This window comes from Ambystoma mexicanum, chromosome 6p, assembly GCF_040938575.1.
Source record: "Ambystoma mexicanum isolate Mex_15411 chromosome 6p, UKY_AmexF1_1, whole genome shotgun sequence".
Classification (NCBI taxonomy): Eukaryota; Metazoa; Chordata; class Amphibia; order Caudata; family Ambystomatidae; genus Ambystoma; species Ambystoma mexicanum.
The window spans coordinates 1,374,858,534-1,374,881,204 of record NC_090935.1 but is presented as its reverse complement, the minus strand read 5'-3'; the positions used below and the strand labels follow the sequence as shown (position 1 = coordinate 1,374,881,204).

The 22,671-nt window shown below is 44.6% G+C and overlaps 1 protein-coding gene across 3 annotated transcripts in view; it reads left to right on the top strand.

Moving 5' to 3' along the window:
* TNKS (tankyrase) overlaps positions 1–22,671 on the top strand; it is a 2,071,987-nt gene that overhangs the window by 234,034 nt on the left and 1,815,282 nt on the right. For 2 of the 3 annotated variants that reach the window (XM_069626093.1, XM_069626092.1), the window contains exon 4: positions 5,484–5,564. The exons of the other annotated variant lie outside the window; for it this stretch is intronic. In XM_069626093.1, the coding sequence (XP_069482194.1) occupies positions 5,484–5,564 (81 nt within the window). The remainder of the gene's footprint in view (positions 1–5,483; positions 5,565–22,671) is intronic. 3 annotated transcript variants of the gene reach the window in all.

The following is a 22,671-nucleotide window of genomic DNA, read 5'->3' as shown; positions in this document are numbered from 1 at the left end:
CACGGTCACTTGTCTGGTGACCCCCTTGGAGGAAAGGGTGCCACCCATCCTTGGGAAGGTGCAGCGCCTGTTGGCGCAAGCCGCAACCGTGCAAACCATCAAGTCACTGTTGGATATGTTGTCCTCCGGCATCAATCTCGTCCTTTGCCAGCTGCAAATGCAGCATCTCCAGGAGGTTCTTTGACGGACAAGATCGTCCTCCACAAGCTCTGCGATGGTGAGGACTGTGCCCACATCTCACGCAAGGAGCTCTGTTTCAGGTCACACCATCCTCCCTGAAGGGGGAGTGGGTGGGAGAGCCCACACCGGGCAATTGCACGCCAGAGATATCTGGCTTCCGGACGAAAAGGACCTTCACATGAACGTCCTGGAGCTTCTGGCAGTCTTCTGGGCCCTCCAATCATTCCTGCCGTTGCTGAACACCACCATGTTCTACATCTGGAAACAGGACAGGGCACTCTCACAGGAAACGAAGCCCCTGTGACGCGGGGCCATTTCTCAGGTCATGCTCCTCATCCCGTTTCACCAGGCAGACGCCAAGAACACTATTGCAGACTCGCTCAGCAGGGAGATGTATTCTTGCCAAGAATGGGAACTTTGCCAGGGGCAAGTTTCTCTTCCACAAGTGGTGCAAACCCCAGATAGACCTCTTCACGATGGCAGCCACAACCCCAAGTCCCAGAGGTTCGTCAGCAGGTTCCTGCAGTGAAAGAGCCTGGGGAATGATCCTGCTCCTGCTACGAGTGATCAAGACTGTCAGTGTGGGATAATACTAATCGCTCCCGCGTAGCCGTGACAGATCTGGTACCTGGACATACTCAGTCTGTCAGTGGCTCCGCCCATCAAAATGTTGCCATTTTTTGATCTTCTTGCCAGAGGACTGAGGGATTCTGCACCACGACCCGGCTTTGCTGAGCCTCAGTGCCTGGCTCCTGCAGCCCTAGAATTTGGCTTTTATCCCCGGCTGCTGGAATGTAGGAACATCGCTAGCTAAGGCCATATCTTCATCGACCTTAGCATGCTACAGACACATTGAAACTCTTTTCAATATGGTGCAGTTGCTCACGGCCCTGCATGTCACAGCCCTGCAGGTCCTTCCCTACCGGCATTCCATGGCCAAGGCTGGACTGGCTCACACCTCTCACGGTGCACATGGCTGCCATATCCCGTTAAACCAGGTTGCCTGGTAAGCCTTCCCTGCGGTCGCACAGGCTCATCAAGTAATTCCTCAAATGCCTCTTTAGGAATTTTTCCCCAGTCAAGGCCCTTGTGCCAGCTTAGGAGCTCAACATGGTCTTGACAAAATTCATGGAGCCCCCATCTGAACCAATGCATCAGGCCCCACTGAAGCTTCTCTCATGGAAGACTGCTTTCTTCGTGCCGATCACCTCAGCCAGGCGGGTTGCTGAGATGCAGGCCCTCTTGCAAGCAGCCACACTTGTCCTTCTACGCTACGAGGGTGGTGCTGCAGACCCACCCCACCTTTATGCTGGAGATTCTGTCAGAATTCCACTTCAAAGAGCCATTGTGGCCAGTTTTCTTCCCGAACCCTTCTACTCTGGCGGAGAGAAAGTTGCATTTACTGAACATTGCTCGTGCCTTGAAGTTTTATGTGGCACGCACGAAGGATTTTCACAAGACTACAAAACGTTTCAGATCCATTGCATCAACAACAGTGTTTCTCTCTGGTGTCCCCCTGCCCGACTTCTGCAAGGCTGCTACGTGGCGGCACGCATATTTACTCAGGTCTACTGCGTCAACAGGGATTCCAGGGAGGCACCTGGGTCAGCCAAGCCTTCTACTCTGGCGGAGAGAAAGTTGCATTTACTGAACATTGCTCGTGCCTTGAAGTTTTATGTGGCACGCACGAAGGATTTTCACAAGACTACAAAACGTTTCAGATCCATTGCATCAACAACAGTGTTTCTCTCTGGTGTCCCCCTGCCCGACTTCTGCAAGGCTGCTACGTGGAGGCACGCATATTTACTCAGGTCTACTGCGTCAACAGGGATTCCAGGGAGGCACCTGGGTCAGCCAAGCAGTGCTACGCCACCTGTTCAATTGAGGCAAGTCTGTTCCAGGGATGAGTGTTTTTACTTCTGTTGAGCCTTGCCACCTTGCGTAGTTGTGTATGTACTGCTATTGCTATGTAATCTTTATTCATGAGCATTCAGTCCCCATGATGAAGGAACATGTTGCGTACATGTAAACCCCCCCCCCCTCCACCCCCCTCCTCTGGCTCTTATCGGTTCATACTGCCACTTTACGTGCTTACCAAATCTGAAGATGGCCACCATGGGTGGAGCTTAGGGAGACAGCTCTCATTGGATGGGGGCAGTATAACCCAAAGTTTGGTGATTGGTTTAGAGGAGAAATGCAGTTGTCAGGCTAAAGAAAAACTTTTTTTTAAAAAAAAAAAAATGTAAAAAATTACCACGGATTCCCAGCCTGACGACACAGAATATTCATGTGAATCCATGCCAGACCCATGATGGAGAACAGGAGTTAGTTAACTTGTTCCAGTTCTTCCACATTCAATTCTCTCCAGCGCAAAGGTCTTTGCGCTTTAGATTGATAACGATACTCTATTATTTGGAATTGCAGCCGGTATAAGAAAATCAACTCTTAATTACGCCCAAGTGAAAACAGGGTTGCCTGCTTTTTAACAGTTTATATCCAGGGTATAGTCTCTTAGCTCACTTTTACCAGAAAGCAACTAAATCTCTCTAAGGGCCTTTTCCACTAGAAGTCATGCAGCTCTCAGGAATGTCACGAATTCTGAGATATGCATGGGGACAACCCTGGAAGTTAATTTCCAGTTTGCTAATCGCAATTCTCTATTTGAATGCAAGAAAATGTCCAGCTGCGACAGGCATCACCAAAAAATGCATTTAGACTAAATAATTTGAGTGATCATCTTTTTCAGTCTTCCCACCTTCCAAGACCAGGCCTACACATTGCTCTTCTCCATAATGAGGCACTTCCTTAATATTCATAAACATCCCTCCACATCCCCAATAAGCAATTCAGAGTTGGGTTGATCACTCCTGTGTCAGTCTTAAATCTCTAATTCTGTGTAAAAATCACCAGATGCTGAACGGAGAGTATTCTTCATGATGGATACCAGTGAAGACTGGATGACCTGGCAAAAGCTGCCTTTTTTTTTCCTTTTGCATGTACCTGCCCATTTCCACAGAACCGCATCCAAGGAGCAACTTGCCTCTTGTGTATGAGGTACCTCCGGGTATGGTGAAGCTATACCGTGATGAATAATTCAACAAACTGCCAATATCCTGCTCCACACAGCTCCCCTAATCGGGCGCGTAAGCAAAAAGAAACCTGGGCACACCTCTTTCACCTGCAACTTAGTGCAAAAGGTGCAAGTTTATTTGAGTTAAAGCTTAAAAGCAATTCAAAGAGAAGACAAAAGTCCACTCATGGCAGAAGAGCAAACCTACAGAGGCTAAATAGTGACCACATGTTCCGTCCCAACACAGACTTCCACTGGTCATTAGTAACAGATTGTAACGGCTCTCCATGCTTAAAGGAAAGAACCTGCTTCCTGAAATGTCATGAGGCACATGTTCATAAAAACCATGGAAATCCTCAATGATAGATTGCAACAATAGCAACATCTTTAAATGGCAAAACATGTATGAGTATAATACAGCATATATTTATTTCTTCGGATTTTGTGACCTGTTCTGATAGCAGCAGGCAGTTTTTCAAGAATGTATGAATATTGTAGATGCCCATAATGGAAGACTAGGTTAGTAACTTGTTCTTGCTTAACAATGTAGGACTGGCTTAATCAATTGAAAATTGGCATCTTCTATAGCTTTTCTTCAAAGCCACCCTTTTCTTAGAGACCGTGGCCAACTTTTACTACTTTATAGGCCCAACAATGGTTGAAAAATCAGTGTGATCAGCAATTGAAAAAACACAAGTAAGGTATGCATGGTGCCAATGGTGAAGGAAGGTGAACAGCATGTTGTCCAACTGTTGAATTTTATATTGATAATTAAAAACTGTTGTACGCTAACAATGAGGCGATTGCATGTTTCAAGTTACAGCTTCATGTATGCCATCCAGTTGAATATTGAAATGCATTTTGTGTACATGGTGTCCATCAAGTATGTAAACTTACGTTCCACTTTGTTGCACCCTTGGTATCATCTTTTTACCCGTTTGTCATTTCCTCGTATGCTTCATTCTAAACTACATCTACCCCAAGACTGATTTTGAAACCCAACAAGAATGCTTAATGCGCTAATAGGAGGTAAACTGACTTGCTCTGACATATATAATTTAGAACCCGAAAGACAAGGACTTGCAGACTAAATCATGGAGCTTCATTTATCATGTTAGATTAAGTTCCTTGCATGTAGTCCTAGTCTTTTGAGTACCCGTGGATTAATGTTTATTTAAAAGGGTGTAGGCCTTGTGTGTCTATTTGTAAGCACAGCCTTGATTGATTAAATATTGCATTTGTTCATCAGTGACATTCCACATTTCAAGATTGTACCACAGAATACTTCAGTTTGAGTCAATTTTTACAATCTTTATTAAGCTAATATTCAAAAAGCAGTGTTCTCTAGATAAATCCCTGTGATGTAACCGTTGGTATAAGGTACTACGTTTGTCTTCTGAGTCTTTGTGATTCAATGTGTTTGGAGCAATACTATTGCACAATATTTACTTGGTTAGAATTGTGCACATCATCCATTTATGCTTTCATTGTTGGTCTTCATTTGTATTCGCAAATATTTATTTTTCTTTAATGTTTGGACGAAGTAGTTTTAAATTAACAGAATTAAACGTGTGTAAAATGTAGTCTTTAAACTTCATTAATTAAAAGTAATCAAAAATTCTCAGAATGCAAAATGTATGTAGATTCTGCCAAAATCTGCTGAAGGCTCTGTTTTGAGATTTTTACAATCCCTTGGACCTTTTATTTTAATTTTAGTTTTTTAGTTCATGATCCTTTTATAGATACATTTTTTGATGCATAGCTTGGTTGGCTAGTGTTAGATAGATGTTACAGTTGCGCTGGTAACGCTGTAGCAATTAGTTTGTTTTAACCATTTCTGATTTGACTATTTTTCTTATTTACAAAGCTGTTTCCTTATTCATACTTTGAATGTAGGGTTTCTTTTTTTTAGTCCAGGTACAAGTGATGGTTATCGTGGTTTACAACATGATTTCATGTGTTTGCATGATGGTAACCCCAAACTACAGGTAGATGCCCTTTCAAAGATCACTAGTAACAATCCTCTTGACTGCACTGTATGGGGATGTACTAATATGGTTCACTTAAATCCTAATTATGCAATGCAACCTATTGCATGTGGACTCACCTCAGCATGTTCTACTGACTAGAAAGTCTTCCTTACATGGCCAATAATTCTATCATCCACACTATTCTGTACCAGCTTTCTTCTTGGTGTCTACAATCCATATTTTCCCTGCTGCTCTCTCCACAGATTACCACACCCTTCCACCAGTCACTGGATCTTACGTTAAGTTAAATTATTTTTGGCAGAAAAATCTGAAACTGAGGAATGGTAGGTATTGCATGTTGCTGTAGAGGTGTCCTGTGAAGTGGGGGGATTGTGGGCATGAACTTGCTTTTTATATTTATTTTTACAAAGGAGTTCAGGAATGCAATGAGATTGTTCAAAATGTATTTTTCATTGAAGAATAATGCATGAAGATAATGCTCATTGCATATTAAATAGTCTTTATGCAGTGGCACTTTTGTATGTGCCCTGTTCATGGTAGATCCCTGCTTAATATCACCCAAACCTGGATTGTCAAATTCTAAACGTAAGACGAAGGATGTGTATATATATATATCCTTTTGCCACTGCAACTAAAAACTCCTTTTGAAATGCATGTGCCCACATTGTTTGATTGCTAATCTTTTCTCCGATTGGAAATCTGAGCGCTCACTTGCATGGGCTCCAACTAGTGGGAACTCATAAGGACCTGTAGTGAGCAAGAATGCTCCTCCTCTAGAATGCACTTGTCTCGGTTTTATTCTCGACTGGAGAGACTAGTTGTCCTGCGTCGTCCTTACTGACACCATTTCCTATCTTTTCCTCTCCCTTTCGTGTGTGTGTTCTTTGACAATATTGCAATCCAGGAAGCACATATAAAACCGCAGCATAATTTGATTCTGCAGCCATTGGTACATGAGTAACTTTCTTTTCATCCTTAATGAGTTCTGTACTTTAGAGCGGCTACAGTCTAGAAATAGACGTTCACCCTAATACACATAGCATGTTTATAAAAACCCCATGCATGGCTTGCAAAGCAAAAGTGTGAATACGTGGCGTGGGTTACATTTTATTGCAAACTTTTATTTTTTGTATGAAATGCGTGATTATCGTACAGTTGAAAAATGTGGCCTGGCTTTTACCAGTTCTTTTTTTTTTTTCCTTTTCACTCACATTTTTATCTTCATAAACTCGAGTATATTTATAAACCAATTTTCCAATTAGATGTGGTGCTTTCCATGGAGCCATGCACTTCAACACTGGGATTTAGTGAGAGTACACCAGAACGCCTTTAAAAAAATGCATCTCAAATACGTAGAACATTTCAATCTGTTCCTGTCTGAACTACATAATGCCAAACAGGTGTTTATGATTATTTATATTCAGTACTCCATCCCTTGCGGTTTCAGTCTTTACCAGATTTGCATGTGTCACTAAACTTGAGATGGTGTGAGGCCATAGTAGAAATTGAAGGAATTCGCCCAATTAAGTAAAGTAAATCCCTGATATTATTGAAATATTTGCACAGTAAACTGTATTATGTGTGGAACACACATAGCTTCTGGCCATCTATGTAGTTGTCTTGACTATTTATTTGGGGGGGGTCCCTTTTCTGTGGTCGTAGGTCTCTGAAATGCTAGTTTCGTTTTGGTGCTGCAAGCAGGTGTACATTTATTGGTTCTTAACATCGCCTGACCATGTGACCTTGTTAGGAGCACTACCTGAAGATTTGATATGTGCAGTATGCCTGGGTTAATTGCATTTCGGGTGGATGAGCTACACCTCTCATGTAAATCCATTTCAACAGTACCAGCAACGATGGTGGAAGCCGCATATCCTCTTTAGCCTTCAGCTGTTAGCGTGCATGTTGGGTCTTGATGCATAACTCTCATCTTTGAATCAAACTGTACTGTAGTGACTTGTGTTCCGACCTTCCACCCCATCCCTCCATACCTTTGCGTCTTCCTGTCCATGGTGGCATGGGGAGGTTAGGGAATCCAGAGTATGGAGGAAGGGGGCGGGGTGGTAAGTACTAGAGGGGGTTGGGGGTACAATAGTCACAACTTTGAGCAACATACCGAAACCATGCTTATATAGGTCGCAGCACACTCATTAAGTGGGGGCATTTGTAAAGTGGACTCAAACTTCCCTTACCTACATAGCTCCATGAATGTAATGTTTAGTTCCTGCTCCTCCAGTATACTCCAGCCTCCTCTTTGGTGAATTGGTCTACATCCATCTCTGGGTTTTACTGGACTAAGACTGGCAAGTGTGTGGTCTGGAGGAAGGGTCTTAAAATTCATGATCTGCATAGAAATTACTCGATTGCTGATTCAGAAAACCTGTTTAAGGCGGATGTCAGCGTTTACCATAAACTGATATCAAGGGCTCTGGTTCCCAAGTTCACTTCCTGCTGTCCCAAGCTTTGAGACTTGGTACAGATTTGTGTTGACAGGTTTAATCTAGTCCAGGATTAGTCTAGTGAAACTATTTCCTCTTTATCTGTAGTCTTTCTACTTCATGTAACCGAAGGTCACATTTTTAGACCTTTTTAGAAAGTCTTGAAATACATTGTTCCCACTGCAAACTAGTTAATACTCTTAAGTATTTAGTATCGCATTTAATTTACCTGCTTAATATTATAGCACAGATGCTGTGGTAGCACATCATTAAATTGTTTTATTTCCAGTCTGTCCAAGAGTGCATGAGTAAAGCTTATAAATCAACATTCCTAGAACTACATACTGATTAGTTATCACTTGGAATTTAAGTCCCTTCTTAGCAGATTCATTTTACCTGTGACATTGGGAAGGAGCCTTGGTGGCAGCCAAAGACCCATCCAACCTTTCTACCAGAGTGATACAGTAGAAATTGGAATTGATTAAGCTTTTGTTTCATTTAATTAATCTCAGATCTCATTAATGTTCTTCTTTTTTATACTTAAATGATTTTAGTTCTAAAATGACCGGTCATGGTAGTCTTAAGGAGACTTGCTGATCTCCTCTGACAAGCTATATCTTTGAGTGATCATTTGAGAATTAAGGGCACAGCTTGTTTGTGGATCGGTGCACATTTTGGAAACCAATGTAGATCATTTATAGCATGTGAAAATGTTTTGAGCTTATTTCAATGATTGACTGACATGATTCCAGGGTTTGACATTTTCCATCATAGAGCCCTCTTTTGCAACCACAAGTCGCCTTGATTGCTCTGTTTGCCAAATTTGTTAGCATTGATAGGAATTAGACTATGCTTGGCATGTGTTTCTCTGGCAGTGTACTGCCATCAGTTCTTGCAGTGTTGTCATTTGTGCAAGGGATAGTGTTCGGACTGGAAGGAAGATGTTTTGAGCCTCATGTAGCCTGCCACCCAAGCATACACCAGGCTGCATGTTGAAAGTGGAGGATTCATTTTTTTCCTCCATCGGACAACCTTGCATGTTTTAATTCTTTATTCTGTTACCATCCTCAACAAGAATGTGCATTTTCAATTCTCTTACTTTCTCTGGCCGCTCTGTTTTCCTGCCCAAGCACAGGAATGTGTTGCCTCTTTGCCCAAGCCAGCAATGTTCATCTAAACAGTGTGCAGATGGGGCTCGTGAGGCCATGCATGGTGCAATTGATTATGGCTGAGGTTTCTTGCAATCTGTCTAGGTGTTTGCAGCAATTCTATCCCTCCCAAACACCCCTCCACCCCCTCCCCTCTCCCTCAAGTGACTTTCAACCTCTTAGCACTACAACTTTGTGCAAAGAGCAGGTATCCCAGTAACTAACCTAATCCCTTAAATTTGCATTCTAGGTTTCACCCTGCTGCCCCCTTAGTTTCAGTTCAAGAAGTATTTTGGAGATGTTAATGTGTATAATTGCCAGAATGGCCAAGCCCTGGTGTAAGAGGGAAACCCGCCTTCTCAACATCAGTACAACACCAAAACGAAACATTGGCAGAATAAAGAGGGCTGCAGGTAGAACTTGGGAATGAACTCAGTTGGGAGCTTTGAAATTGTACTTATCCTCACTTGAGTTTACATAGGACTTCGCAACTAATTTGTGTGTGTGTGGGGGGGGGGGATTTTTCAGGCGTATCAGTCCTCTCATGAACCTGAAATGTTTGGTTCTAGTACAGAGAGTCACTTGGCACATTTGGGCAGGCTTATTTTACACCGATTATCTGAAAAATGTCTCTTGGTGGCATTGTAGCAGGCTTCAGGGCCTCAGTGCTCTGAAGCAGCTGGAAGGCATCTTGAAAGGGCTTTATATAAATCCCCCAGAAAAATGTTTCAGAGTTTATGGAATGTTTTTTAAGATTTCCATGCGTGGGTTAACAGTGACAGGCTTTGAGCTTCTTCGTATCATTGCTTGCTTTGCATAGGTATTCAAATTTCAAACGCTGCAACAATACCCAAATATCACTGTCTAATGGATTGTGTCCTACCACGTATTCCTCATCTTTGATATACTTTGATATCCTGCTTGCAGCTTGGAATTTTTTTTTCAGCGGAAGGTGCCGTGCATCATAGTCTACTTCGTGTCCCTCGAGCCTCCGTCCTGATGTTGAGGCTGGTATATATGGCACGCACCGTTCCCGTTGCCTCAGTTGTGTTTTTCTGAACAGCTGCTCAAAACCTTTCTTCGCCTTGGTGTTATTTACTGCGTAGTTACAAGTTTGTTAGATAAATGTATACTCGTAACCCGAAAACTGGCTCCAAGAAATGTGAGTGTTTGGCTTAGATGTCCATAACTGATCCTTATCGAGCATGTCTCTGGTGCCTGGGGGTAGGCCACATCGTCAAAGATTGTGGCTTGTAGCCGTCTGACTGGAAAAGCGTTAGAGAGGAAGGGGAAACTTGCTTTGGGCAAAACATCCCCGAGTTAGTCTTCAGTGACCCCCACATAAATGTCTGAAGATAAGAGCCCAAGAGGCAGATCTTCGCACCGGGCAAAGAGGCACTATAAAAGTTTGAAGCGTTCAAGGTCTTGGTTCTCTTCATCATCTTCGAGGAGATCAAAGGAAAGAGTCATCGCTCCAGATCGTACTCTACGGGTTCCTCGCCTGAAGGGAAACTGGTAAGATTTCCTAAAAAGGGGGCTAGTCGAGTAGAACTGGAAAAGTTCTGATGGCAGGTGTTTGAGAAGGCAGCAAAGCCAGCCCCTCCGTTGAAGTAATTAGACTCCCGACCCCATCACGTGAAAAGCTAATGGGGTGTCCTCTGTGAAAATATACAATTAGGAGATGGTTTGGGCACTGCTTAAATTTCTTTCATTAAGTAATCCACCATTCTTGGTATGATTTTACAAATATTTCAATTGTTTGTTTATTCCTGGCCAATCAGTGTTTCAAAGTTGCATTTCGGACCTCCGTCCATCTTCAGGGCTATCAACACTATTATTTACCAATCAGTGACATTCCCATCATCATGACACATTCCCAATGATTCACCAAAAAGTGAAATTAATAAAGTAAATACATGCACATACCAGGTTAAAGTTGTGTTCCATCATGGCGTTCAAATCAATATGACAAATCAAAAAATACAAAAACATCCATTATAGATCATTGTTAAGCCTCATTTCACATTATGATTTCATAATATACCAAACGCTTTCTACCTGTTTGGCTTTTTGTCCCCAGGGTGTACGTTCACCTCTGTTGTCAGTATCCTTATCTAGCGCGTGTTCTCTGAAAGAGATATTTATATGTATGTATAGTTATTTCCTAGTCTGTGGTCTCCACCCTCCATTATTTCCACTTAACCTCCTCCATTGTGCTTACCTCTACTCTCCTGCTCTCCGTACGCGCCAGCTATCCGAAAAGAGCTGCCGCCACTCGTAATAGCGTTTATAGACGCTACTCATTCTCAGGCATGCGCGCAACTGCGCGCAGTGTTGTATTACGTTTCACTAATCTCCTCCGCGCATGCGCGATGTGTCTTCTCCACAATTCGGAAGTGTATTGCATGTATCTGCTCATGTGACTGTCTATTTTAATAGACTTGACTCTGAGACTCAAGGTCTAGTCTCTGGTTTTTGTAATATCGTCCTAAAGTTGTTGCATGAAGCTTTCTGTTTATTTCCTTACGGGTCAAATATTCCAGTTGTTTTATTCTCCTTGTGGGGTTAGGATCATCAGTTTTTGTTTTCCATGTTGGGTCACTGATTTGTGTCAAGATTTCCTCAGCTTCTGCCGATGTGAAACCTAAGGTTTCTGCTCTTACATGACCAATGACATGCGACTTGAACACTTGTTCAGGGAATTACCTACTTTTGCGTACAAGAGGAGTGCAAACTTGAGAGATTGGTCAAAACAAGACCTGAAAAGAGAGCATTAGACACATTGAGAAAAGGAACTTATCCCTGCCTGCATTGCAGTAACTGTAACTTTATAACTAAAGGGGATACAGTTGATCATCCTCGCACAGGCGAAAAATAAAACTGAAGGGATATGCAACATGTGACACTTCGAACATAGTATACAGTATTAAATGTCCGTGTGGCATTTACTATGTTGGACAATCTAAAATACCTGGCAAGTTGCGATGGAACGAACACAGATCGTGCATTCGGAACAATCCGAACTCGGCAGTAGCCAGACACTGGAACACAATGAAGCACAACATCAGCCAGATGAGGATTCAAATCTTGGAGGTCATTAGACAAAACAAGGCACATGAGGATTTGGGAAGAAGATTGAATCAATGAGAATCATTCTGGATTGACCGGCTTGACTCCCTGAGACCAGGGGGCATCAATGAGGAGCTGAACTTTGTGTTTTCTATGATGAAATATGTGTGTCGCATGAGAAAGATCTGTTAATGAAGGGAATATTATGACCTATAGACATGGAGTGTCGAATGTTGAAGTTCACGGCATGCCCCGCAGGGAATTAACGCCCTGTGGGACGTAAGGCAGCTAATCACTGCCTAACAGTGGACTCTTTCACTTACTAACACCCCCCTTTGGGAGTATGTATTGCAAATTGACCCAGCGGTAAGGGATTCTCTGGTTAAAGTTATTAAAGTTGTAATGGCAGTTGTCTGATATATAATTAATATTTTGATAAGCATACCATTTACACACTACACAATATAGAGACACTACCAACGGGACCACAGCGTAAGCGGGGGTCCCCATGATCCAAGTTGTTAATGCGAATGTACGCATATTAAATAGATTTGATTTCATAGTGAGTACCAGTTGTTGCGTAACCAAATAGACCTTGAGTCTCAGAGTCAAGTCTATTAAAATAGACAGTCACATGAGCAGATATATGCAATACACTTCCGAATTGTGGAGAAGACACATCTGCGCATGCGCGGAGGAGATTAGTGAAACGTAACACGAGATTGCGCGCAGTTGCGCGGATGCCTGAGAATGAGTAGCATCTATAATTGCTATTACGAGTGGCGGCAGCTCTTTTCAGATAGCTGGCGTGTACGGAGAGCAGGAGAGTAGAGGTAAGCACAACGGAGGAGGAGGCTAAGTGGAAATACAGGAGGGTGGAGACCAGACAAGGAAATAACTATTCATACATATAAATATCTGTTTCAGAGAACACGCGCTAGATAAGGATACTGACAACAGAGGTGAACGTACACTTTGGGGACAAAAAGCCAAACAGGTAGAAAGCGTTTGGCATATTATGAAATCATATTGTCAAATGAGGCTTAACAATGATCTATAATGGATGTTTTTGTATTTTTTGATTTGTCATATTGAGTTGAACGCCATGATGGAACACAACTTTAACCTGGTATGTGCATGTATTTATTTTATTAATTTCACTTTTTGGTGAATCATTGGGAATGGGTCATGATGATGGGAATGTCACTGATTGGTAAATAATAGTGTTGATAGGCCTGAAGATGGACGGAGGTCCGAAATGCATTGGCAATAACTTTGAAACACTGATTGGCCAGGAATAAATAAACAATTGAAATATTTGTAATATCATACCAAGAATGGTGGATTACTTAATGAAAGAAATATAAATTACTGATGAGAGTGAATTGAAACCCGTCGAGGGGAGTGAGAGCGAGCTCACACAGGGTTGGAAGTTGTCCAGCCCTACTGTATGGATAGTGTCCTCTATGAAAACCACTGACTGAGGGCTCAGACAGGTCGAAGCATTCGAAGGCCTCTCGTGCGCCTTTCATGGCCTTGACACCTCAAAGGGATCCTCATTCTCTGACCCATTCGTCGACGTGTAAGTTGACTGTCGACGCCAAAACAGTCGGGGGGGGTTGAAGCGCTCAAACTTTTGAAAGTCTCAACATTTTTTAAACCTTAAGGAAAAATACTTTAAGTCCATGGCCTCTGAGGAAGAAAGCCCCATTTATAGTTCTGCTATGGAAGACAGCACTCCCGGTGTTCCAGAGGAGCCGATATCCCAGGAATCCAAAATGAGACCTTGTGGACCCCCTGCAGGATGCCAGTGGTCTATACACCTATACAGAGGTCAGTTTTTTTTTTTTGGCACTCCTGCAGGTCGGGGTCATGCTGGTACTTGTTCTAGATCTGTAAGGGCAAAGGTTATTGAATACCTTGGATGGTGTAGATCTGTTGGATATGAACAGGATGACCTTACAGATATTTTGGACAGGGCACCTCCTAGGATCTAGTACTTCCCTTCCATTGAGCAGTGAAGAGAACTGCAAAAATCCAGGTACCATGCCTGTGGTTCACAAGGATTTCACTAAAAAAATACAGACCCTCATCAGTGGATCCAGAATGTCTTTCGAAACCCTTGTGTGAGCAGCTACTGCTGCATTGAAGGGAGCAGCCTATCCCACATTCCCCCTGGACAGGGAGGATAAAAGGCTCAATGCCATGGGAAAATAACGTTTTCTCTGCTGGGAGTATGGCACTGAAAGCAACAAATGCAACTTGTGCTATATCTAAGTTCACCTTCGCTTTGTGGGAGTTGATAGCCATGGCATCTGAACACATCCCAGTGGGTGAAGAAAGGGATGGTTTTATGAGCATTATTCAGGACAGTAAAGATGCACTGTGCCAATCATTGCAGTCGGGATTAGACGCTGTAGATTGTATTAGCTGTTCGATGGCTGCTGGTACAGTGCTTGGATGATTTGCCTGGCTTTGTAAATCAGCGTTTGCTTCTGATGTGCAATCCACATTATTGGATATGCCGTTTGAAGTGTCTTCTGTTTGGATCTAATGCAGGTGAAAGTCTTTAAGTTGGTCGTCTAAGGAAGCGCAAAATCTTATTCAGGCCATTAGGCAGCCACAAGGTCGAAAAGCTCCAACTTCTGCTCAGGGATGAGAAACTGTTAATTACATTACTATTCCTCAATTAGCGGAGGAAGAGGTCAATTTACCCAGAAGGGACTGAGAAGGCAATCTTGGGGCAGTCTAGGGTGTACATGCAGAGTAGCTGCAGCAGCATTCGCTGCCTTGCCTTCTGCACCAACCGTTGCCACAAAACCACTTTGAAAACTTGAATCATTTGACCGTGGTGGGAGGCAGGTTATCCTAGCATCTGAAAGAATGCAGCGTATTACAAAAGATGTTTGGGCACTACAAACATTTGCCCATGGTTACTGCCTCCCTTTTTTAAAGAAACCACCAGACTGTCTCCAAGGAGGCCTGTCCTTGAAAGTATCAGATCCGCTCCTCCTTCAGGAGGTTCATACATAGTTGGAGAAGGGTGCAATCGAACAGGTACCTGTAGCGGAAAGGAATGGAGTATGATATTCTCATTTTTTTATCCTGAAGGACGACGGAGGCTTGTGACCCATCTGGGACTTCAGATGATTGAACAAGTTCCTCAGGAATTAATAGTTCAAGATGGTCACACTCGCAGATCCTCCAGGCCCTTTAGCTCCAGGAGAGGATGGTGTCATTGGATCTTCAGGATACTTATTTTCATGTGCCAATACATCTTAAGCACAGATACCTGAGATTCGCCATTGGCAGTTCTCACTATCCGTTTCAAGTTCTGCCATTTGGGCTGACCTCTGCCCTGAGGGTTTTCACCAAGCTGATGGAAACAAATCTACTGCTGGGGGAATCCGGTGTCTGGGAGAGGGAGGATTCACATATACCCCTTCCTGGACAATTGGCTAATCGGAGCCTGTTCACCCGAACAGGTTCTGGAACATCTGAACAGTTCTCTCCACAAGCTAGGCTTCTCCCTCAACTTCAAGAAGTCCCACATGACACCTTCCCAGAAGCTGCAATTCATTGGTGCAGTACTGGACTCTTCCTTGGGAAAAGCTTCACCACCCGAGGTGAGGTCTTCCCAGATAGCACAGATGGTAAACAAATTTCAAAGTGCCTCAAATCTTCCGGGCTTCGATTTTGAGGTTGCTTGGTCTCATGGCATCCTGCATTTTTCTGGTGCCAGAGGCCCGACTGAGAATAAGGTCTCTTCAGTGGGCCCTCATAACTCGGTCGTCACAGTTCTCTGGCAGGTTGACTGATCTGGTACAGATCCCGAACAGGGTCGTGCAGGATCTCCTGCGGTGGTCCATAAAGGAGAATGTGTTGAAGGGGGTAACCCTTTTGGCAACCATGGCTGGAGATTAGTGGCTAGAGACACCTCCCTATCTGGTTGGGGAGGTTACACCAACAGTAACAATCAGTAGACACTGGTCTCTGCTGGAGTCCAAACTGCATCGACCTTTTGGAGCTGAGAGCAATCAGACTAGCACTGATGGCCTTCCTGCCTTCTGTATGAGGAAAGAGTGTCCTGATAATGACTGCCAACACGGTGGCCATGCATTACCTCAACAGGAGAGGTGGTGTGGGGTCACTGCCTCTCTACAGAGCGGCAATGCAGCTCTGGTTTTGGGCACTGCAGGAAGGAATCTGTCAGCAGTTCATCTGACCGGAGTAGAAAATATGGCGGCGTATGCTCAGAGCAGTTGCCCTCAAGTGGGAGTTAGTTCAGGAACTCCTTAAAGAGAATTTCAGAGAATTTCACCCTTTGGGCAACCCTACAAGTGGATCTGTTCACGACCAGTTTCAACTGGAAGTGCAAACAGTTCTGTTCCAGGGAACTTCCCCCGAGAGGAGCTCTACGGGATGCCTTCGTAGTGAACAGGGAATTTTCATTTCGGTACGTGTTTCTGCCAGTCCCCAGCATTCCTCACAGGCTAAGAAATCCATGATCCTGATTGCCCCGGACTGGGCACGGAGGATGTGGTACTCAGAACTCCTGGAAATGTTGATCTGCCCTCTAATTCATCTTCCACAGAGAGGACCTTCTCTCGAAAGAGGGGAGTTGCATTCTTCATCCAGGGATCAGGAACCTCAATCTCCATGCATGGTTTCTGAGGGGTTGAGGTACAGATTGGGACTTTTCAGAAGATGTAATGGAGGTGTTGCTTTCGACCAGAATGCCAGCAACAAAAACTTTATACCGCTGCCATTGGAACACATTTTGCAGCTGGTGTAGAGATGAAGGAATTTATCCATTTACTTGTGACACACCATTGGGTTTGTCTTTTCTACTACATTTAACCCATCAGGGGCTGCAGGTTGCTAAAGCAAAGGGCTAGCTGTTTGCGATGTTCATTTTCAAGCGCTCTCTGGAACAAGGTTCCTACTTCAAGGTTTTTATAGTAGTGCAATTTCTGAAAGAGTTTACCAACATCTTCCCACTGGTTCCCTTTTATTGTTCTGGTCTGAGCTCTCAACCTAGTTTTCAGCTTCCTGATGGGTTCTCCATTTGAACCATTACATTCTTGTCCACTTAGGATGTTGTCTTTAAAAACGGTGTACTTAACAGCCATTACTTCTGCTTGCAGAGTGAGTGAGCAAGCTTCAGGCCTTGTGTTCAAAATCACCATTCAGCCTTTCATAAGGACAAGGTAATAATTATGGTTTGTCCCTCTTTTCTGCCAAAAAAAGTTTGAGATTTTCATGTGACACAAGATTGTCTTCTACCCTCCTCCAGCTAAAGAGATTACACAGACTTGACCCTAGAAGAGCCTTGACATTTTACATCAACATGGCTTCTAGGATAAGAGTGGACCAACTATTTGTTGGCTATGCTGGCCACAGAATGGGACAAGCAATCACTAAACAAACCATCACTGTGGATCATGCTTTGTGTATCCGAATGTTACAACCTGGCCGGGAAAGAGGTTCCAGAAGGTCTAAGGGCCCACTCCACCAGAGGTATAGCCACTTCGACCCTCCAGAGGAGTACCGCTACAAGACATCTGCAATGCTGCCTCCTGGTCTTCTGTGCATACATTAGCAACATATTACGGTTTAGATACCCTTTTGGGTCGGGAACCCAGATTTGGAAAGGCATTGTCACACAACATTAACCGAAATTAAAACAAATCTAAACTCTTCTTTCGCACCGCCTGCAACTCACTGCTATGGGAGAATATCAAAGATGAGTAATGCGTCGGAGGACACAATCCATTTGAAGAACAAAATTGATTAGCCCTGTTAATGTGCTTTCGACTGGATTCCCCTTCCACTTATTCCCCATGGTCCTCCCATTCTTCCCCTATGTTAAGGATTTTCTGTGGTTTACACCTTTCTCTCAGTTAACTCTCGTATTCTCATCTTCGATACTGCTGTGCTGGTGATAGGAAAATCATGAACTGAGGCAACGGGCACAGTGCGTGCCATATATCGGTGTTGTCATACTAGCGGATGGAGGCTCTCGGGGGATACTAGGTCGACACACAGCGCCCTCTGAAAAATGTTTCCGTGCTTCACCTATCGATCGTATCGTCTACTACTGCACCCCTACTAATTTACAGCTATATCCTTTCCTTTATACTTTTGGATGCGCCAAATTGCAGAGACCTTTTTATGGCCAATAAAAGCCTTTTCCCATTCAATTTTTAATGATCACCTGCTCACGTGCGGCCACATCCCTCCAGTTACAGCCCAGTCCATTCCTAATGGATCGTGTCCTCCCACGGATTCCTGATTTTTGATATATCTGATTTCCCTCTTGCAGCTTTAGAAATGTTTTGGCAGCAGAGGGCGATGTGCATCATCGACTTGTGGTCAGCTCCCATTCCGCTCTGACTGTGCCGCTGCCTCTGTTCTGTTTTTCTGCATGCACTGCACTCTTCGAACGGTTTGATCACCTCAGCGATTTTATTTTTTTCCTACTGCATTTATCTACTCCGAAGACCAGATTCAAGAGGTGTTCGGCCTGTGGATCAGTTATATCCATCACCGATCCACACTGAATATGTCTCTGCTGTTGTCACGACCGCTGAGCGCTGGCGGCTGTGGAATAGGTGGAAGCTGGGCCGCCATTAAATTGTGCCATCACGTTATTTCCCTTACAGCGCTAACGTTCTAGTCTTTTTTCAACATGGCCACCGCCTACGCGTATTTACTTCCACACGCTAGGCGGCTCGGCGCGTTGCAACTTCGGATTTCCCTCTGTTGCGCTCGCTCATATCCATAGTTCTCTCCTAGGCGGTGCTCCGCCCGTGCTGTCCTATTCCTTCCAATCTCTTGCTCTCTTTCCCCTTGCTCTTTCTTCTCCCAGTCATTCCAGTTCTCCCCCCCCACCCCACCCGGTGTTTTACACCGGTCCGTTCCTTTTCCCTGCGGTCTCTCGCGCTGCTCCTTTCTCTATGGAGCCTTCCTATTCTGGTTACGCTCTCTTACTCACCTTATCTTGGATCGCCTGATTTCTTCACCGAGCATCATTCTCACCTTACCTTGGATCGCCTGATTTCTTCACCGAGCATTCCTGATTTGGTTTCTGGTTTCCGGAGGGGTTTTTATGCCGTTTGGCTTTTCCCCTCACTCCGTCTTTTAGTCCGTCGCGGAGGGGGGTCACCGTGCCTCCTGTGTGGAGCCGCGGTGGCTTCCTTTCGAGGCCGACCTTACCTTCTCCAGAAGAAAAGGCATCCCGCTCTACACACCAGAAGAAAGAAGCTAAATTACTCTTCAAGCTCAGGTGAGGAGGAAAGGGAACGGGGGAACAAGACGAGTTTTACTGATGAGGAAGACATTACTGATCAACCTAAAGAGGTGGTGAGCCTGCCAGCCCTTTGTGATACGCCCCAATATTGAGATGGCAACCCCACAACAACTTCAGTAACTCGTCGCAGCAGTACAGAGTTTGAGTCAGGAGGTTCAGACTTTGAAAACAGACAATGCCGCCCTTCAACAAAGGGTTGCTGCTCGAGAACCGCTCACAGCGGATCTCCCCCCCCCCCACCCCTGGTATCAGGTAAATTTTATGGCACCGAGAGGAAAGTAAAGGAATTCCTTGATGCTTGTAATATACACTTTGCTTTCAGAAGAGGCACTTTTTCCACAGACCATACCAAGGTAGGGTTCATGATAACCCATATGACGGGGAATGCCTTAGCATGGGCCACCCCTTTGGTATCCCGATCAGCCCCGGTTTTACAGGATTATACAGCCTTCAAGGACCTTCTCAAACAGACTTTCCTTCATACGGAAACAGCCTTTGTAGCCAGCGAAGACCTCCTTGACGTGTGTCAAGGGAATTCCGACCTACTTTCCTATCTGTCCTCTTTCAAAAAGATAGCAGCTGAGACTGGTTGGCAGGAAGAAGCACAGTATACCATATTCCGGAGGGGTTTGCGGGAGGACTTAAAAGACGAACTAGCCAGAATTCCCCGCCCGGAATCTTTCTCCGATCTCATTAAGGCGGTAATAAGGATCGATTATCGCATGACCGAAAGAAAGAACGAGAAGAAGAAGACTCGTCCTCCCAGATCCTTTCCTGAAACCCACACTTCGACCTCCTCACCTGTTACTCACCCACCTTCCAGAGACGAACCAATGCAGATTGGTACTACCCGAGCTCCTTTGACAGCGGAAGAAAAGAGGAGAAGGCGAGAAGGCAATCTGTGTCTCTACTGTGGTTCGGCCAATCATCTTCTGAGAGACTGTCCTGACGTACCACCGAGAAGGCCGGGAAACGAGCGCCCTCGGTAGTCGGTGGGACAGACTATCGAGGGGCGTCAGTTGGTTCCTATGCTACGCTCTCAGTGACCCCTGCCAAGACCTCCGAAGACCATCGATTGATAATTGCCGTCCAACTCTGGTTTAGAGGACAGAAGATAGAGACACAAGCCCTACTTGACTGTGGAGCTGCCGGGAATTTCCTAGACACCTTGTGGGCAGACAAGGTGGGTCTTCTCAGAGTTCCAAGGAAGGAAGATCAGAAGGTAGAAGGGGTAGATGACACTCCTTTATGCTCCGGCTCATTACCCACACCACCGAGGAAGTACAAGTATCTATCCAACAACATTCTGAGTCTTTGAGGTTCGATATCATTAGGGCCGCCCATTTCCCTGTTATATTGGGGATTGGTTGGCTCCGCAAACATAACCCAACAATAAATTGGACAGACAACCTGCTGAGTTTCCACTCTTCCTTTTGTCAAGAAAGGTGTTTGCCGGGGCCTATGTTTGAGGAAGTCAAGACGATATGTGCTACTGAGAGTAGCTCCATCCACAATATACCCAGGATATTTGAGGAATTTGCTGATATTTTTAAGGAACAACAACCTTCGGTACTCCCCCCCTCATCGGCCGGAAGATTGTAATATTGACCTCATACCACAGGCCTTGGTTCCTTTCGGAAGAATGTTCCCCCCTTTCTATGTCTGAAAAGGCAGTTCTCCGGAGCTATTTGGATGACAATCTTGCTAACGGATTGATCCGACCCTCGAGATCCCCAGCAGGGGCATCCTTAGTTTTCATACCCAAGAGAGACTCCAAGGAGTTGAGACCTTGTATCGATTACAGGGGTCTAAATCGAGTAACGATCAAGGACAGATACCCGATGCCCATCATCTCGGAGATACTTGAAGCCATTCAGGGATCGGTATTGTTTACTAAGGTCGATCTTCGGAACGCATACCATTTGCTTCGGGTGAAATCCGGTGATGAATGGAAGACTGCTTTCCGCACTCCCTACGGGCTTTTTGAGTACCGAGTGATGCCATTTGGACTAGTAAATGCTCCTTCTATATTCCAGAGGTTTATGGATCGCATATTTTCCGATCTGTTGGGGATCAACACAGTTGTATACCTTGATGATATCCTGATATTTTCCCGGAAGAAGGAAGAACATTCTTCCCAGGTATTGGAGGTGTTACATCGACTCAGATTACATCACCTCTTGGTCAAACCAGAGAAATGTGCTTTCGCTCAATCATCCATGCCTTACTTGGGGTTTATACTCTCTGAAGAGGGGATAACCATGGATCCCGAGAAGGTAGAAGCCATTCTCTCATGGCCATCTCCTTCATCTGTCAAGGACGTCCAAAGGTTTTTAGGTCTGGCAAACTTTTACCGGAAATTCATCCCGGGGTTTTCAAGGCTCACCTTGCCCATCACTTCTCTCCTTAAGAAATCCTCTACCCTTTCTCTGGAATAAAGAGGCTGAAGACAGTTTTGCTAGTCTCAAAGGAAGATTCTGCACGGCTCCTATTCTTCGGCAACCAGACCAACTGAAACCTTTCATAATGGAGACCGACGCTTCTGCTGCTGCAGTAGGGGCCGTTCTTCTCCAAGTCAACCACGACATGGAACACCCAATAGCCTATTTTTCTAAGACCTTGACAAACAGTCAACAAAACTATTATGTCATCGAAAAAGAGCTATTGGCTATGAAATTGGCTTGTCTGGAATGGAGACACTTACTTCAAGGAAGTGTGCACCCATTTCAGATACGTACCGATCACAAAAACCTGCAGATTTTGAGGCAACAGGAATGCTATAACACTCGACCAGCCAGGTGGGCACACTTTTTTGCTCAGTTTCATTTCACCATCACGTATATTCCGGGATCTCAGAACCAAGTCGCTGACGCGTTGTCCCGAAGAAATGAAGTCAACAAGCCATATCAGAAAGAACTCATGTTTCCTCGAACTAAGATCGTCCTGGTTGTGTCATCTTTTCTAGAAGAAGTTAGGGGGGTGTTAGGGAGAATTCTCTGTTTAGGCTGAATTTCCCTACCTAGTGAGTCCCCCAGCAGCTTTGCTGGATTTCTGGGGTTTAATTTTTTTCTCCTGCCAAGAGTGAGACTCTTTTACCCTCACTCTTGGACATGTTGAAGTGTGTTATCTTGGTTAAACCTTGTGTTGAATGGGCTATGGGGTCTTTTACTCCATAGGGCCTCATGTATTTTTGTGATGTGGGTCACACAGCACCCTCTGTGCCGTGACCCAGGGGTGTCCTAGGGACTCCCCAACATAGACTCCATACCCTGGGACTGACTACTGTCTCCCAGGGCATGTAAAGTCACCAAAGACTTTGCTAGTCTTGAATCCTGAACAGAACCAGTACAAACCATCATATTGTGGACGTACTGGCTGGGGCAATTCGATTGCCCCAGGGTCTGTTAGTCGAGGGGGCACGTCTCCGTCCCCCCTGATCGAGTTTTGGCTGGTGGCAGTGGAA